The sequence below is a fragment of the Agelaius tricolor genome, unplaced genomic scaffold, assembly GCF_023055355.1.
Source record: "Agelaius tricolor isolate 1412-34295 unplaced genomic scaffold, bAgeTri1.0.p SCAF_1, whole genome shotgun sequence".
Lineage (NCBI taxonomy): Eukaryota > Metazoa > Chordata > Aves > Passeriformes > Icteridae > Agelaius > Agelaius tricolor.
Window position 1 is genome coordinate 48647082 of NW_027269261.1, and position 18334 is coordinate 48665415.

At 35.9% G+C, this 18334-nt stretch overlaps 1 protein-coding gene across 7 annotated transcripts in view; it reads right to left on the reverse strand.

Moving 5' to 3' along the window:
- Nucleotides 1–1573: 1573 nt before the first annotated feature.
- The window catches only part of STXBP5 (syntaxin binding protein 5), a 106642-nt gene continuing 89881 nt past the window's right edge, over nucleotides 1574–18334 (reverse strand). For all 7 annotated transcript variants that reach the window (XM_071433057.1, XM_071433046.1, XM_071433066.1 and 4 more), the window contains 6 exons: nucleotides 15701–15940; nucleotides 13929–14292; nucleotides 11297–11462; nucleotides 10409–10520; nucleotides 8029–8249; nucleotides 1574–7321 (listed from right to left, as the gene is read on the reverse strand). In XM_071433057.1, coding sequence (XP_071289158.1) covers nucleotides 7280–7321; nucleotides 8029–8249; nucleotides 10409–10520; nucleotides 11297–11462; nucleotides 13929–14292; nucleotides 15701–15940 — 1145 coding nt within the window. In that variant the 3' untranslated portion in view covers nucleotides 1574–7279. The remainder of the gene's footprint in view (nucleotides 7322–8028; nucleotides 8250–10408; nucleotides 10521–11296; nucleotides 11463–13928; nucleotides 14293–15700; nucleotides 15941–18334) is intronic.

Below are 18334 nucleotides of genomic sequence, written 5' to 3' on the forward strand. Positions count from 1 at the left end.
GCTACAGCAAGTTTGTCTGCTACAGCAAGTGAGCAGAGGTCTGCTACTATAATGAGTTGCATGTGCAAGCCCCCAAGCCCTCACTGAAGGAACATTAATTACACATTGTGAAAAATCAGCCAGCAAACTAGATGAGAAACTGGGGCTTGCTGCCATCCTGCTCTTGTGGGTTCACCTCCGTGCAGGATTGTTGGGGAAAACATCCCACTGGGATGCCTCCTGCAAGAGGAAGCAGTGTCTCTTGCTCGGCTGACCCAAGGCCAAGTGAGCAGTGCAGGTGCACAAGGCAGGAGGAGGGAGCAGGCAAGATCAGGGATACCACTGAGCACCCACAGGCCAGTGGGCAACAAGGAGGGGCTGCTTCAGTGACCCTGCCTGGATGAAAATTCCCAATTTAAAAAATCAGGGTAAGAAAAGTGCTGATGGGCATATAATCATATGTCTGTAGGTATTAAATGCATTTAATTTACAGTACATTGACACCAAAACTGTTGAAGCACATGATGTGCAAAGGATCCACGTTCTTAATATAGGTCTCATCAAATCCTGAGTTTCACTGAATGAAAATGCTTCACTTTGCAACCTCACTCTGGTACTCCCCTCTTGTCAGTCATTGGTCTGTGCAGTCCTACAGTACCCATAGGAAGGAGCTACTTCTACTGTAGCCTTTTTACGTTTATTGGACACTACCAGACCTAGTGAGTAGCTGGAGGCAGTGTGACAGCTCCAAATATCTTGAATCCAATTTAACTGAAGATTAAACAATTTTTTTCATTCCAATGCATTATCCTTTTTATAACTCCATGCACTGCAGAGCATCTAGTTCATTATGTGTAACCATCAGATATGAAAGAAAAAACAAGTCTGGAACTAGCAGACTTTTCCCACAGATGAAACTGTATTCTCACATACTAAAACAACCAACAGTGAAATATTTTGCTATTTGTCATCAAGAGATCCAAAAATTTCTCCAAGGTACAGCAATTTCACTTCTCAGATTTACTGCCCGAGCCTCTCTTCGGATTCATTATTTCCCCGCCATTGAGAGTATGTTTACAAAGCCAGGTTGTTTGTATTTCCCTCTCTCCCCAACAGCAAAAGACAGCAAATTTAATAACACTGCAAGCTAGAAACTGCTCTGTGGCAAAGCTGAGCCTCAATCCAAGAGACCAATCAATCTGCTGTACTGTAAACATGGCAAAGAAAAGAATACCAGTTTCATCTCTTCTCCCCTTACACACTGGATTTTTCATTTAATAGACAAAATGCAGGTACAGAAAATAATTTGCTTTACTGAGTCTGTACAATGAACGACCTTAACTTTTCTGGTAACTTAAAAAGATAGCAGGACTCCACATTGTCACCATCAGTATGCACATTTCAGAATGTTTTTAGACATGCTTGGGGACATCACTGCAGATGAAGCATTTCACACCTCTCGGGGTCCTTCAGGGCTACTCCTCACCAGCCAGGCTGGCTGCTCTGCTTGCTGTAAAGCACAACTCACACCTTCCTGCTGCTCCAGCCAGCAGAAAAACAACTGGTCAGGAAGAAAAGGAGTAAGCTACACTCATTTCAGGAGAGATTTGAATAGTTTATTTTGCCCAATCAAGAGCCCTTCAGCATAATGACACATTCATATACACATATATGAACATTTTTTTCTGAAACATTAATGTATAATACATTTTAAATTTAAAATACCAGCTGCACAGGTATTTTTATTTACAAAAATATTCCATACTTAATTTTTTAACTTCATTATGATGACATAGTTCAGTCCAAGTACATGTAAGTAAAATAACTCTATGCAATCTAACATAGTTGAGTTTGTAACAGTACAGTTTGCAGTTCATATGAAACTATATTTGTAGACAGATGGATTTGCAACCCTACCTAAAAATGCATATTCCAGTAATCATCCTCAGAAGAGCTAGTGGGGCTCAGCAAGACTTAACTGAAGAATAAGTTGCAATGAACATAAGGGAAAAAGAAAACACACATGTACACACTAACAAATACAGAAACGAGAACTGCTACACATCAAGCATGCTTACCCAGGAGTGGGCAATGTTAGAAAAATTTACGGATGTATCTTTTCCCCCATGGTGCTGGTACAATGAAACAGCAGCATAACTAGAAAGCAGCATGTTTTCCTAGTTCTAACCACTACAGATAGCAGAGCTCAGGTCTAAAATAACACAGTACTGCTTATTTACAATTCTGTTTTAAAAGGGAATATTTAAAACATGTTCCCACCCCTCTCCCTTTCCATCACCTATGACTGAATGGTAGTGGTAATCCACATACAACTTCTTACATGTTTTCAACTGAAACAGTTTAACTTCTAGTTATTTGCCTGGTAATATGGAACTTAGGTACTAACAGAAAAACACAAGCGTCAAAGTAACCTACAGCTGTAGGTTAGCTTAAATGTTTCTAGGTGCACATGGAACTACTAAAAGAAATACTGATTGACATCTTCCATTTGATTGTTTGGTGTTTCTGCCTCATTTCTCTTCTCCCTTTTTTTCCACTTCTAAAAAATTAATGCCTACATCTTTAAGTCTAAACTTTATAAGGTGGAAAAGAACCCAGAAACAGTACACTCATTGGATTTGAAACAGTAATAAGGTAGATATTTAGCACATCTTTATAATGGGCTTAAGAAGAAGAAATTGGCCCAGGTCAGCTTTTCAATGAAAACGGAAGTAAAATTTGTTTAACTGATTCACCCATGTGACACCCTTTTTTCCCCTGATTCTGTTCACTTCCACCCCTCAAGCATCATTAATTTCTGTCTACAGAGTATTTGAAGATTTTGTGGTAGTAGCAAAGTTATCAACATCCACCCAAAAAGACTCAAATCAAGTACCCAGGAAATTGGCTGGCACAAGGGAAGATTGAAGTGACAAGCTGTCCTACCTGGAAAGGGAGGCAAGGCACTGCAGTTCCTCCCTCCCACACCAGACTGTCTGCAGTCAGTGCCTGCCTAGACATGTTAAACTACAAGCAGAAAATAGTGGGCACTTCAGCCACAGACTCTTTAATTTTTCCAACACGTTTCAGACACAAAAAACCCCCAACAAAACAAACCCACATAAAAACCAACCCTGATTTACATGTAAAGAGCTGATGTATAATCAAAATACGCAGATTACTCAAAGAAAATGTTTATTCGACAAACCTCACTTCAGTTTTGGAGAATTTTAAAAGTCCAAGAAATAGAGCTGAAAAAAGTCTCTCATGTGTACCAGAAAAAAACCCAAACCATAGAAAACCAGTCAGCCATGGACTGCAGCTATTGAGAAAACTTGAATATTAGGCTAGTTCCCTATCTTCTTGCTCCATACTTGGAGAATTATTCAAGGATGTTCATAATGGGAGGTAAAAATAACTGATTATTTTCTGCAAAGCAAAATGGGCTATTTGTTTTAATTGCTTAGTAATTGTATCATCTCGATATGAGATATGAATGTATTCATAAGCTTAAAACAACTTCTATGGATAATATACATACTTTAAGTACTTTGACTTAAAACTTGAACGTAAGTCTTTTTAAAATTAAAGGTAGAAGTGTACATATAAAAATTATTTAAAACTAAAAGTATATTCTTAAGCAGTATGTATAAATATAACAGATTTCCTTTGTATTATCTAGTAACAAATGCGAAAGTGTTGCAGTAATTTATAAACTGAATGCTGACACAGAATACGTGCCTTTCATTAGATTCTATATCGTATATACATCTTTTGCTAAGAAAACACACATTCTAAATAAATCACATAATTAGCAAAGGTGCCTGAAAGTAATCTGTTCTAAAGTCTTTATTGAACATGTGTGTTTATATACAAATAATGAACCTGAACTGCACAAATGCAGAAACAAAATTAAGGAATAAAATACCATGATTGAATTAAAGTGCAGGAAAAATTCAAGTTTAAAAGTTCAGGTAAGATCAGTGCCATTAATTAAGCAAAAATGAAAAATAAAAGAAACAAAAACAACCAAACAAAAATTCCCACCCCTCAAAAAAACCCAAACAAACCAAAACACCACCAAAACAAACAAAATTAAAAAAACCAAAAACAAAACATCAAAAGGAAAATAAAAGGAAAACTAAAAGGAAAAAAAAGCAAATGAACTTGCTTCCAAAAATCCTCCTTTGGATGTAGCTTTCCAATCACCTGCCATGCAAGTACCACCTCAGGCACAAAAACTTTGCATAAAGACAGACAACACAGCTATATATTACTCTACTTTATAACTGACTGTTTGCTGAAGAACAAATCACTGGAGATGCCTGTGGTGTAACATTATCAGACTGATTTGGAATACACACATATTTACACATACCAAGATTCAAAAGTTACGATTTGGCAGGACTAAGGTGAAGAAAAGCTTCTTCAGTTTACAGTTTTTAATGAGACACTCTACATATAAACAGATAGGTAGCAGCAGGTAGTTTCTTACTTTCATTTAAAAAAAAGCATTGTAGCTCAATTGTATTTTTTAGTTTTCCAGATACTCTAAAAAATGTCACACAACTAAAATGCTAGTGAAAAAACCAGGGGTGCTTCCCTGCAAGGATTTCAATACACTTTGCTGTACAAAAGGTGCACCACCAATAGCACAATAAGATGCAATGATGGGTGTGTGATTGCCTTCCTTCCACTGGGAAGGAAAAAGTAACATTTTAGACTAAAATTGTACATAGCCCCTTTTATTGACCAAGAACCATTTGTGTATTTATCTCAAGAGCAACCATGTCATTATTCTTCCTATCTAGAAGCATGCCCTGAACACAAGCACCAGAAGAGATTCAACTACAAGAGATTCTGTAACACCAAATAAGCCGCTACTCCTCTGGTACTGCCAGATGGTCTCTCATTGCCTCTGATTATTTTGCTTGCTGGTGGTTGTCAAATACATCTTGATGAGAAAGTTAAGTAGGCTTTCCTTTCAAGCCAAGGTCATCTTCCATTGATTGATACCATAATTTGTTGAAGAATACTTTTGCAATCCTCTCCCCCAGAGCCTGACCAGATTAATTCCCCAGGATTCTGTTGCCCTGAAATGTACTTTATTTTCAGCAGGTGAAATAATAATGATTCAACTCAATTTATAAATGTGAGACAAGGAAGGGGACAAGTGTCAGCTAGGGTGGGTTTTTTTGGATGTGGTACAGATAGTGGTTTATCTCATTTTCTTCTACCTGGATGTCTCACAAAATGGTGTTAAATAGGCATTAATTAGACACTAAAAAATAAATTAACATGCAGAGGCAAATATTGCATGGCAAACTGAGTTAAGTAACTCAAGCAAACATTGCCTCAGTAGCTATGGAACAGACCTATCAAGAAATCATAATACTGCTTGTTTGAATTGTTACATTCTTATTTTTTAAGTCCTTTGAGCAGTGGGCATAGTAGAGCATGCCCTTTTACTGGCAACACAATTCAACTGTCTTTTTAAAATGTTGCTCTACCTAAAGTGAGAAAATTTATCAGTTTGTGCTTCAAAGCCCGAACATATTTTCCTCTCATTTGAAAAGTGATTTAAGGAACCATAAGTAACTTCAATATTTTGCATCCTTGAGGTGTTTTGTAAGGTTGCCTTATCTGTGTACCTGCAACATCACTTCACAATACAAATATAACCAAAGTTTTGCTTTGGGAACATTGGGGAAGTTTGTGAAAAAAGTACACAAAATGCAATGCTTGGAGAAGCAAACCTAAGTGATTAATTTCAGACAATGTAGACCTATTAGCTTCTAAGTACTCCCTTTTATAAAACAAAACGAGTCAATGACTATTCCTGATTTGAGGAAAAAGGTCTTAAGGAATTTTTGAAATGCAAGCATTTATTTTAAGGAATACTCTCTTTTAAAAAGAGCCCTGGTTATTCACACTGATATAGCTTTAGCGCAGTAGCCATTAACAAGTTAGCTCAGCTGTATTATTTACCTCACCCAAACGGAACATTATTTCAGCAATTCCTAAAGTTTTTATGCACACTTTACCACTGCTTACAATGAAAATACTGCTTTAGAGATTAAATCCAAACTTTAGGACAAGTGCCTTTAGTGCTGCATGGGGCTGAGACAGGTACTTGTAAAGTAGCACTACTGGCAGAACTTAGAGATTGGCTAAACAACATACTGACAATTATCAAGTATTAGATGCTTGCTTGCCATTATTCATGCATCAGCACCTCCATGGTGTGTAAAAGTTTGAAAACCTGAGTCCAAGGTTATCTGATTTCATAGTAAAGGACTAAAGGGGCATCTAGAACTCAAGTCTTGAACAAAACTATCTCAGCTATTTCAATTAATGGCTGTAAAGATACATTCTGTTAAACATTCATAAAAACTCACAGCATGAATGGAACCCACAGCCAATTCTAAATGTTACACAACCTGAACCAATAACTATTTTTGGCAAAAATAATATTTAACTGAACAGAAGTTGAAGAATTCTTACCACAAGGAAGATGTTACCACATTTCACATTGCACGGCCATAACACAAACGAAAACTCCCAGCATGACACATTCCAGTCATATTATTCACTTGACTTTTTAATGCAAAAATTACGTATTCTTTTGTTTTGCACGTCACAGAATATGATGTGAATACAAGAATACTAGATCAGGGGTCCAAGAAAAGACTATGCACAGGTCAACTATGTATACAATTTTCAATAAGAAATCTTCCAAGCTTCCAGCTTTTTAAATGAAAGAAGTGACAGGAAACTTCAACTCTTCTTCAGCAATAATGGTAAATATAGCGAGTCCTAGAGAGGGTAGTTGTAAGTCAGCTACTGTCCAGCAAGACAAACAGCTCGATTCCAGCTCTTGGACCCCTGATTTATTGCCTCTCCTTAAAGGAGGGTATAACACTGGCAGCAATTACAATAGCACAAAAACTTTTGGTATATGAAATATTAACACAGGATTGACCCTGCATTGCCCCTGCCCATCTCACCACGATTTCCCTTTACTCTCTTTCTCACATGTTCCAGCTACCTTCTCTGTTCCAACTTTATGCTAACCAACAGCTAAGAAACACTCAAGTTTCCTTTTTTGTGTGTGTTTCTTAGATATAAAGCTCCTCAGTTAAAGCCAGGACTGAGGTAAAACAGTGTGTCATTTGTGCTAGGAAACAACAGTATCCGATGGTGAATACTCCTTTAAATTTTAGTGGTCCTGCCAAAATTAATGAAAAAACAAGATTTTTTCATCAGGACAAAATTAAACAGATGTGATTGATGAGAGTCATCAGAACTGGTACCACTTCTTGTCTTTGTACTTCAACATCATCTAAAAAAAACCAAAAAAAAATTCTAATTACTTTTTCTGTAATGTATCAAAATATATACAATGACACAAACAAATAATATGCTTTACAAAGCAGCATGAGAAAGAAGGATTTTAGCAAGGATTCTTGAAGTTGCAAACACATCGCTGAACACTGAGTGTTTAGCATGATGAATTTTCTAATGGTAGCATTATTGCTGGTGAGCCAGCCGCAGAAAAAGACATTTTTGAGAGAATGGGGAGGTTGCACAGGAGTTTAGGGTGTGGAAAGAAGTTGGCATGAAAATGAATGAGAACAGCCATTCTCTGGAAGTCACTGAGATAAAAAACGAAGTGGCACTCAGAGGGTTTGCATACAAGAGGATCTTTCTTAAGGACAGCAGGAATCTGACATAAAACATTACTCTTCTTATTAATTCAGTGACAATAAATAATTTTTTTAAGTAATGGGGATTGAGTTGTACATTTAGAAGCTTACATGCTTCTCCAGCAGACTGCATGCTCTAGAGCAATGTGTCAGGAGACAAGGCTGTTTCCAGTGAGTACTTAATTGTTAGGAGTGACAAGTGATGGATGAAAAGGAAGTGTCCTTTATCAATGATACTGCATGCCCTTCAGATACCTCTAACATGCCTTTGGCAGAACTCAGTCACCTTGCAGAACTGGCATTTATTTGACAATCGGTTTAATGTTCAGTTTAACATACTCACCTCATGAGCATGTTTTGAGAAAGAATCAGCACTGTAAAGCATAGCTGCAGTTTTCTCTTCCAGTTCTCCCAGTTTCTGTCCTCTTTCATCCAGTGCCAGCCGGGCTCGTGCCAGTTCACCAACTACACCAGATGCTGCTCCTTTGACACCTTCAATGCCCCCAGGTCCTGGAATATGCTGGGCAAGACTCCTTGATGCCTTCCCAGATGCTGATTCTCCAACTGGAGGCATTTGCAAAAGCAGCAAATACAGACTAGTAAGTTTTTCTATCATTGCAACATAAATATCACTGAAACTAGTTTATCTAGTGGTGTAATTTCTTTGCATGGAGACCAAACAGCTTATTTTAAGTATGACTGAGCAACACTCACTATTCTATGTCAGTAGATGTTTCTACATTAGAACTGAGGCATTCAAACATATTTTCAAGTTTCCAGGTAGGTTAAAAAACTGTAAGCTCTTCACAGCTCAAGAGTGAAATTAAAATTCTGATGTTCATCAATAGAATTGTTAAAAAAACCACTTCACCAGCACAATATAGCTTATTTAATGAGGAATGTGTTTTGAGTTCAACAGACAAAGCAGGGTATTGAAATATTGATAAGTTGTGGTTAGTTCTGGAAGAGCTTTGCTGGTATGTAAGCCAGCCAGTGTGATTCCACCAGCAGAAGTTTTTTTTGATGGAAGCAAGCAGACACCTGAAGATTAGGTGTCAATGCTACCATTATTGTACAAACCTTGCAAAAAAAAAAAAAAAAAAAAAAAGAAAAGGAATGTAAAACCACAGTATGGCCATAAGAACAAATCGGCACAAAAGGTCAGCTGAACAGCTCCAGACTCCAGTGACAGCACTGACTACATTGACTTGGCTCTTAATGGCACATCAGTCACCCAGTTCAATCTATACACTTGATGTGCCAATCTCAAGCAGAACTGTACAGACCACAGAAATATGAGTATTTGTTTTAAACAGTGAAATATTGTTTGAATATTTTCTTTTTTTTACCTCTAGGAAAAATAGTACTAACTGGTTAAATACATTTTGATGCACTATTTCAAGACTCTCTGATTTGATTTTATGCTTCTATTAAGAATAATTTACACTTAAATTACTACCATAAACATCTTTCTGGGAATTTCCAAAATAAGAGAAATAATTTCACTTATTACAGATTCTGCTGTGACCCTTATGGTAAATATGACTACTTTAAAGATATTCTCAAATGTCTTTTGAATTGTCATTGAAGTCTCTGTCAGGCTTTTTTTCATTCATTAGGATTTTTTTTTCTTCCATTCAATACTATTTTCTTTCTAAAGATCCAAGCCAAAACTTAATGGTGGAAATTTGACATGATATAAAGAGATCACTTCTAAAGTTACATGGTATTTTTCCTCTGTTTTATTTATATTAAGTTATAATTTGTGCACATAAATTTCTCGAATGGAATACTTCACCAACCTTCCACAGTATTACATATACATATATGTATATAAAAGCACACAAAAAGAAACCGTTGACACAAAAAGTGACCTCTAAATAGCTGATAGCTGCTCAAAATGTACAGGCACAAGAGATGAAGTCTAATTTTTATTCTGTAGAGATCAAAAGAACCACCATAAAAGAAAGGATTGGCAGGGCACCTTGTCCATTTTGACAGATACATTTCACATTAATCAGAAAAAATTTCTTAAAAAGAAGCTTGCATAATATGGCGTTGCATCTAGCAAATATCTAAATAAATAAATGGAAGCTATTTTCCTTAAATATATTAAAGTGCTTAATGCCACCACAGTAAAGAAAAAATGTAATCAAAAAAACAATGAGAAAATTATAAAGCAATGAAAATTTTGCCAAATCTGAATTTTACTGTCCTATAAACAGAGGACTGAATTGAAATATCATACAGTTCTGCCCTTGCTGTCATTTCTAAGTCATCTCTGCATAAGCAAAACAAGGAAAATCTGGCAAATAACTGAAGTAGAGGGAAATTTTAATTTTCTCATTGTCCAGAATAGAATTCTCCAAAAGCAGCATAGATAGAATTATGGTCAGTACTACATGCTTCATAAAGATGAATAAAAATAAGGTTATAAAACAAGAAATGGTTATAAAACAAAACCAAAATGTTACTAAACAAAACTCATCTACTGCTGAATAAATGAGCTAAAAGAACCTGTGAAAAAAAACCACCCAAGCTTTTCTGATCTTGTTGGTAGGTTGTACAACACAAAATCTATGAAAAAAAAATATTTGTCACTCCCTATTTTACTCTCCTCTTCACAAAGGTAATGTTCTATGAACACAGGTAATACATTCACCAAGGATCACTAGGCTTCTTGGGAAGAAATACCAGAAAAATAACAATTAACAATAACTTACAGAGTTCTTCTCTGTCAAGTGACTGTGCCCCACCTCCGAACAGGCCTTTGAAGAACCCCCTGTTTGGTGCTTCTGGTGTTTCTACAAGAGTGAAGAGTTCACCCAACATTTCCTTTGCAATGAAAAAGAGACAGAACAAGGCATAAATTATTAAAAATAATGGAATATTCTTTCACTTTCAGGATTTGTTTAATGGATTTGACTTTCAAAAGAAATATGCTTTAATGAGCATCTGTCTTTGCAAGATGATGTAGGAAATAGAAAAATAAAAACATATTAAGAAATTTGTCCAAACTATCTGCTTCTGATGGTTACAAGCTTAGAGCTCATGGAATTCAGAAGCAAAGAAATGCATTCAAGTAAAGCTTATTTGCCCCTCTACAACTTGGGCAAGACTCCTGACTTTGTTCTATTGAAACTGCATCTAAAAATACTTATATCCACATAGCAGTATGAAAGTAGAGCTTGCAACTCTGCTGTTTCATTATTCTATACAACTACCAACCCGAAGCATGACTGAGAATTTTTCAAGCTGTTAATACCCCTGAAACATAATAGCTTCCTTCAAATATCCTGAGTTGGCATTCCCCACTTGTGTCAGCCCACACCTCCCCCAGTGTCAACTGATCAAGGGAATTTTAACTGCATATTAAAGGAGGAAATTTCCTGTTGATCAAAATGAAATTAAGCAAGAAACTGATTCAGCTACAATAGGATGGATGAAACAAAAACTTAAGGTAAAAATGATTAATTCAGAATCAGACTCTACAGTGAAGGAAAACAAAAGGGGAAAACAAAAAGGAAAAACAAAAATCAAAGCACAAAAGCCTAAATGCTCAGCTCAGAACATATCTAAGAAAAAAGTGATTTTTAAAGAGAGTTCATTACCTGAAGATTTTCACATGTTTCTTGGCTGTAGGTGAGCCTCTGTATTTCAGTTGGTGAGACAAGATAGAGTGCTTGTCCATTATCAGTGAAGCAGAACGTTCTGGCTATCCGCATATTGGTGAGTGGCAGGTAATACACATCCAACAATGGCCTTAAACTTGGCAAACTTAAAGAGAAGAATTAAACCCCATTAAGTATAGGAGAAATGTATCTTACTGATCAAATGGCTGATTTTTAAACTGCAATACATAATTTTTTATCTTCACCATCTGCATGATACCACATAAACAGGTATCATTTAATGACGTTACAGAATCTCAAAACATCAGATTTTTCAAGGCAGCACCTCAAAAGTGAAATTTAAACATCTGCATCCCAGATGCATTTAAAAGCATTTTTTAAAATTATAGTCTGAGCATGTAAATGACAAATTCAGTATTTAATGAATTATATATTACTTAATAATTACCAAGGTATTTTGATAAGTATGTACGAAGAGTTTACAATTAAACCTCCTGTCTCTTCTCCCAGGTTAATAATTTCTCCCTGACTAAAAATACAAGAGTGAATTTTGTCCTCAAGAAAATTTAGAAATATAATGAGTGTGCTGTCAAAGGAAAGCAAGATACAGTAGCTTCAAGCAATCTTATGAATTAAGTCCCCCTTTTTTCTCTGATTAGATGTTGAAGAGAAAGTCCTCTTAGAGCAAAGTTTGCTTTCTTTATATTTTCTGATTCTATACATGTAACTGCAGAACTTACTGTATCAATCTACTGAAGAAGAGACAGCACACTTGGGCTAGAGCAATATTCCCCTACCAAACATTCCTCTCCCTCAAAGTGATAATAAATGCAAGGGACAAAACACCTAATTTCTTGTCAAGTAGAAGCCAAAATAAACCACTGTCTCAAACATCCCCTACAAAGTTCTTCTAAAGAAAAATTACAAAAATTGTTAGCTGCCAATGTCCCAATAATACAATAAACAGCTTCTGCTGCAGACACCATCCACATAAGGTTATTAATTCTAGACACTAAAAAAGCAGCCAGTGGGGAAAACTGAAGTTAAAACCAAAAAAAGATGTAGTAACCACAGCAGTATCAGGATGCCTTGTTTTGCTTTTTTCTTTTTCTTTTTTTTTGGTGTGATGCTGAGATTGCCTTTGGAAGCAAGTCTCAAAAGTGAGAAATAAAAAGCAATATTGTCTTGTAAGCATATCACCCAGTTATGACACCTCTGCCATGCATGTCTAAAATAAGAATATTCCTGAGAGTCAGTAACAGGGAAGTGTTTTGCTTCAGATCAATGGGAGCATAAAATGTTCTTACAGCTTCAATACACGAAAACATCAGATCAGATAGGACAAGCATGATATCCATGAGAGCACTTTCATAATTTCTGTTACAGATTTGTTTGCTACTAAGTCCTATCTGAATTTATATCAGTAGTTAAGTATTGGGCATCTTGGGTATGATACAGTGCTCTGACAACTTTACATGAACTGCAGATAAGGTCCATCTCCAGCAGCAATTCATGCTTACGAAATGGAGCTCAGCATTGGAATCCAACTTCCCCACACAAGGAAACAATTCAGCATTTATAATTTACCACTTATGTAGAGTTCATTAGAGAACAATGTGAATCCTGAAGAAGACAGGATTTGTTTCACTATATGGTATCTGAACATAAGTTTAGTTTTAGTTAGGAAAAACAATACTGGTTTGCCCTGCAAGGTGAGCAGCATTTTTTAGAGATGTTTAGAATACGTAAAACATGGGATATTCACCAATGGAGTTACAGACTTACATACTACAATTAAAAAACAAGTTTTGATTGTATCAGCTTTAGTTTTATTCCTAACAACTTCCTAAAAAGTATTTTTTTACAGAGTTTTCCAAGCTGAAAACTTCTTTTGGCAACCTTAAAATATTCTTTTAGGAACTTTACTGGCATAATTTTATAGGGCCATGTTCTACATTCATCTTATCATCAGGCCACAACTAAACTGCAGGTGCAAGGGTTTAACTATATACACACTGCTGGTTCAGAATAAAATAGCACTTAGAAACATTTAAGATAAAGGACATGAAAATTACACAGGTGACCTGTAAGTATATTTAAACACTATTACTACTACTACTACAACACGTGTGTAAACTCCTTACTTTAGATGACTTATTACTATACAACTGGCAGTTAATCTTGCCTTCGTAGCCTTGGTTTAAGATTTTAAGGCACAAGCAAGCTACACAAGAAAATATTGAGGCATGAGTGTGATGCAAACAGCAGCACAAATATAGGCAGAGTTCTGGTCAGGTGCAAGCTAAAGGTCTGACTGAAGGCTTTTTTCGCCATCAGGAAGTAAATTCAACTTCTAGACAAACCTAAAGTCATGGACCTATATCACCTATTTGGAACTATGTGTTGAATCAGTGTAGCTTGAGCTAAAGTGTTAAAGCCATAACTAACAGGAATGTGCAATCAAAATTATTCAGGCTCAAGTATTAAAGAATCATCAACACTGAGTGAATGTAATTTTTTTTTTAATTCACCATCCTGTGGAAAAGGAACCTTTCTGTGTAGCAGAGGACTATTTCTTTTTGTATTTAAGTTACTATCAAACAGGTCTTACCTAAAAGTCATAATATGTCCATTGGCACAAAAACATGCAAGGCAGATACTGTTACTCAACGACACTATGTCTCCACGAAGAACAAAAGAAGTCTCTGTTATATTTTGCTTATAAATACAGTTCTGGGATGGCAGTGAGATAACTTTTGCTTGCTTTTCTGAACATATCACTGCATATTGGTTTTCACTGATTTCCTGAGAGGAAGAAGGGGACACTGAGACAGGTCGTCGCTTTTTTGCTTTTTCTTTTTCATCTTTATCTTCATGGTGTTCTCTCCAGGTTTCATGTGCTGGTGGGACCAAAGATCCTGTGGTGTCCAAAAAAGCCATTCTCAAGATTGCCCCTTTTAGCCTCAGGATGGTTCCTAGAAAAGAGTAGTTGAGCACATTTCTAAAACAGTTCTCCTAAATTGCTTTCCAAACTACAAAATATTCCTTTAAGAAGCTAGGAGAATGAAAAGAAAAGAAGAACTTCAGTTTGCCTCCCTAGCAAAACAGATGTACACAAACCTTGGGCATTTATCTAAAAACTAATGAAGCACAAATGTAATCAGGAAAATGTTAAACCAGTTTTCAAGGGTAAAGTGGGTGCATACTCTTTCATTAACTTCAAGGGAAATGTATTTGTATTTAAGTTCAGTGTCACAAATGCAACTCATTTAATTCTCTCCTGATGAGTACACAGTATATTTAATATCAACAATAAATGTTATTAGTCTAAGCTAAGCACCATCTTTTCCTTCAATTGGTTCAGAGACAAGCATGTGCAGTTTTTTTTTATTTCTCCCCTGCAGTTCACATTTGAATCCACTTCTCTAGCTTGAAATGAAAAAGTTTTCCCTCCTTACAGTTCAAATCACTGTCTCTGTAGGCCAGACCTTTAGCAAATCAATTTTATTTTACCTTAATTCATTTACATGTAAGTAACAACATGAACATCTGCTAAGTCCAAAATATAAAGCAATATCTTTTAAGGATTATGCTGCAGATCCAAAGGGGAAACACACTGCCTAGCCTGCAGCATTGCTTTTATGACCAAATGTTACCAAATCTGACCACTGCTGCCAATCCCTCACTCGATGGGCACAAATCCCATATATGGTCTAGATGTCCACTCCTCATCATTCCTAAAATCAAATGGCATTGCAATTTGTATGTTTGATACTATCTGTGTAGCAAAATGGACTAGAGCAGCATGTTCTGCATGAGACAGTGGTAGCAGGAAAGCTAAATCTATGACTAACAGTCTATCCAATAAACCATGAAACATAATTACAACAAAATTAGTGGCTGTGCATCAGAAAAACAAGATCCAAGACCTTTCACAGCAATCCAAAGGAATATAATTATCGCTAATATTTCAAGCTAGTTGTTCAATTTACAGCCTTTGTTTGCACTCCCTTTTTTTGCTGCAGGAAAACTGATTGACTCTTACCTCATGACTAAAAAACAATGATAAACTGAGCATTTGATACTATTCATCTCTTCTGCTATCTCTGTTTAACAACTACAAATGGTTTCTCAGCAAGTAAACACTAAAGTTGTATTTTTTTTTTATTTTATGAAATTGTACTTACCATTTTTCCAATTTGAGAAACTCTGGTAACAAAGTAACCAGTCTAGCTTGTTAAACTTACCAGCTAAATCAATGCAATATATATTTTAAATTAATCAATCATTGAAAAGCAAACCCCAAACAGTTTCTTAAAAAATAGGAAGAACGACAACAATACTTTATCAAAGCGTCCTTTAGCCTGTCTGCTTTGTACATACCACTGGGAGAAACAATTACTGGCTGAAGAAGTCTTTGCTCTCCTCCTGGGGGTAAGTTCAGTACAATGACAAGCACTGTACCCAGCGTGGTCCCAACCCACAGGCATGGGGAAGGTGATGTATCAGCCTTTCTTGTGAAAGTCTCACAAAAATGAAGAGCTGAAATTGCCTCACGTGACTCTTTATCAATGCTAGTTACACTAGAACTCCGGGATCGACTGAAAGAGTTGTCTTTGACATCTGAAAATAAACCGGTATTAATTAAAAAGAATGGCAAATTGGAGGGATTAAGAGAATTTAAAATTCAAATTTTTTTTTTGTTCTTTAGCATCAACTGTATACTAACTATAATGATATTGATTTTTGTACTCCTATCCTTCATAAGTCATATCTCCTCATTCCCCAATTTCCAGCTGTTTCTTGAGCAAAGCGCCCAATATTTGTTGCAGAGGTTGCCATTAGGAAATTATAATGAAAAATTTGAAGGCATATTTTTGTCTTCTAGAGCCAGAGAATAATAGTTATCAAGTGGTACTCCTTTAAAAAGCTGAATGACAAACCTCTCTGCCAATTAGTTCATTGAGCAGATGAAAAAATACTGTTTTTTTCAACACAGTTAACTAATCTTAAGAAGATACAACTATTTTACTTTAGGAAATGCAGTGACATCTGCACAGCATGATAGCATGGGTCCTGTAATGACCCACAATATTGTTCCACTTTAGGAAACTGTGTGCAGGAGATCTAACAAGCTACTTACACACCCCCAAACTTTAGTGAGGGGAAAACAAATACTACCAAATGCCACCTGGTACTGTTCTGCAAAGCTGGATATTTCCACTGGGAATGCTGTAGCATAGTGCCAGTAATAGCACTAAAGCCCTTCTGGATGTCTTGCTCACCGTTTAGCAACAAGTGAATTCTAATGTTAACAAAAGTAAATTGCAGCTCCACTCTTGCTGTATGCTGTCTGTAGGTGTGGCAATACCTGATACATCAGCAGACACTGAATTTATCTATGCATTCACATATTAATGCTGTACTTTCTTATTTCATAATTGCAAAGTTTTAACACAAGACAGCCCTCACCAGCAAAAGTTGGATGCAATTTATATTATGCTTTTAAAAAAGTAACTCAAAAAATCTTTTGAGTAGGGTATAGATGCAATTGACATTTTAAAGCAGGATTAAGAGCTAAAGAACAACATTCAACCATGTACTATTTGGAACTACTACTATGTTAGTTTCATTAAATTATTGAAAAATTTTCTACAAAGAATATCTAACATGCATTTGGAAAACATACATACTAGATTTCAACTGACTAAATACACACATCCACTTAGCACAGTGAATCTTCTGAGGAATTTCCTCATTCCAACAAGGATAGAAAAAAACCATTGTCCTGTTGAATTTTAGCTGTCAAATATAAAACATGGATTATAGGAACTAACTCAATCAGATATTGACATACTAAGTTTTCACATTAAACCAGTGTAAAACAATGAAAACAATAATTTGTTTTTATAAGTCTTCTAATGACCACCACCTCTTATGATGCGTGTTTTTTTCAGGCTTGAGTATTTACTAATTTAATGGGTTTTTTCAATTTTAATATGGATTAATCAGTCTGAATATAATCAATCATACAGTAACTGCAATAAGCATAGATTTATATGTGCATTTGTGTGCTCTAGCTATTTGATTTGAAGAACATGTGTACAAATTCCAGAAGCATTGGAATGGACAGGAGAAAACCAAGGAAAATTAACTTGTCAGACACATGGGCATTTTTGAGAGTGGATAATCCATTCGGAAGAGAGAACAGAGGGTTAAAAGTTTAACTGCTTTAAGTCATCCTACTTATCCTGAAGTCAAGGAAGAAGTTTGGAAATGGATTAGATTTAGATGAAGAGGAAAGAACAGCAGTGTGATGAATAACTACACACCACCAGAAGGATGGAAAGATGAGGTTCTTTTGAGGAAGCAAAGCAAGGAATAGCACCTATGGCAGTAGCATCTTAATCACTGGATTAGAACATTGAAAAGCAATGGTACAATGCAGACAAGGGTATGATCAAGATAAGTTCTGTTTTAGAAAGCTGAGAATAAATACAGAAACACATAGTTTAGATTTTATTTGTTCAGACAGGAAGAGGAGCTGGTTAAAGATCCAAAGACAGAAAATTAATTTGAAAGAACAAGATCATGAAAGAGTAGGTTTCAAGAAGCCATGGAAAGAAACGAGAGACAATGATAAGGATAATGAATTTAGGAGAAAGGCATTTCAGTTGTCTCCTACAGCCCATAGATATGGACACATAAGTGACAAAAATATAAGCAAGCCAACACTGAAGAACACTATGCAAAAAAATATATCACTACAAGAAAAGATAGAAGCAAAATTAAATGTAACTGCTTAAGAAAGTGATTTACAGACCTGAAAACCTAGAATAATTTTACACAGAACAAAATGAGGTTTCTAAGCACAGATATTCACATACATGCAAAGTCAAAACCAGCCAAAGGCTATTGCAATTCAGAAGGTACAAACCATTTTATGGGTTTATCAGAAATGATGTGACAAAAAACTCTTCCATTATTTCAGTAGAAGGAACAGCAAATATTAAGTGA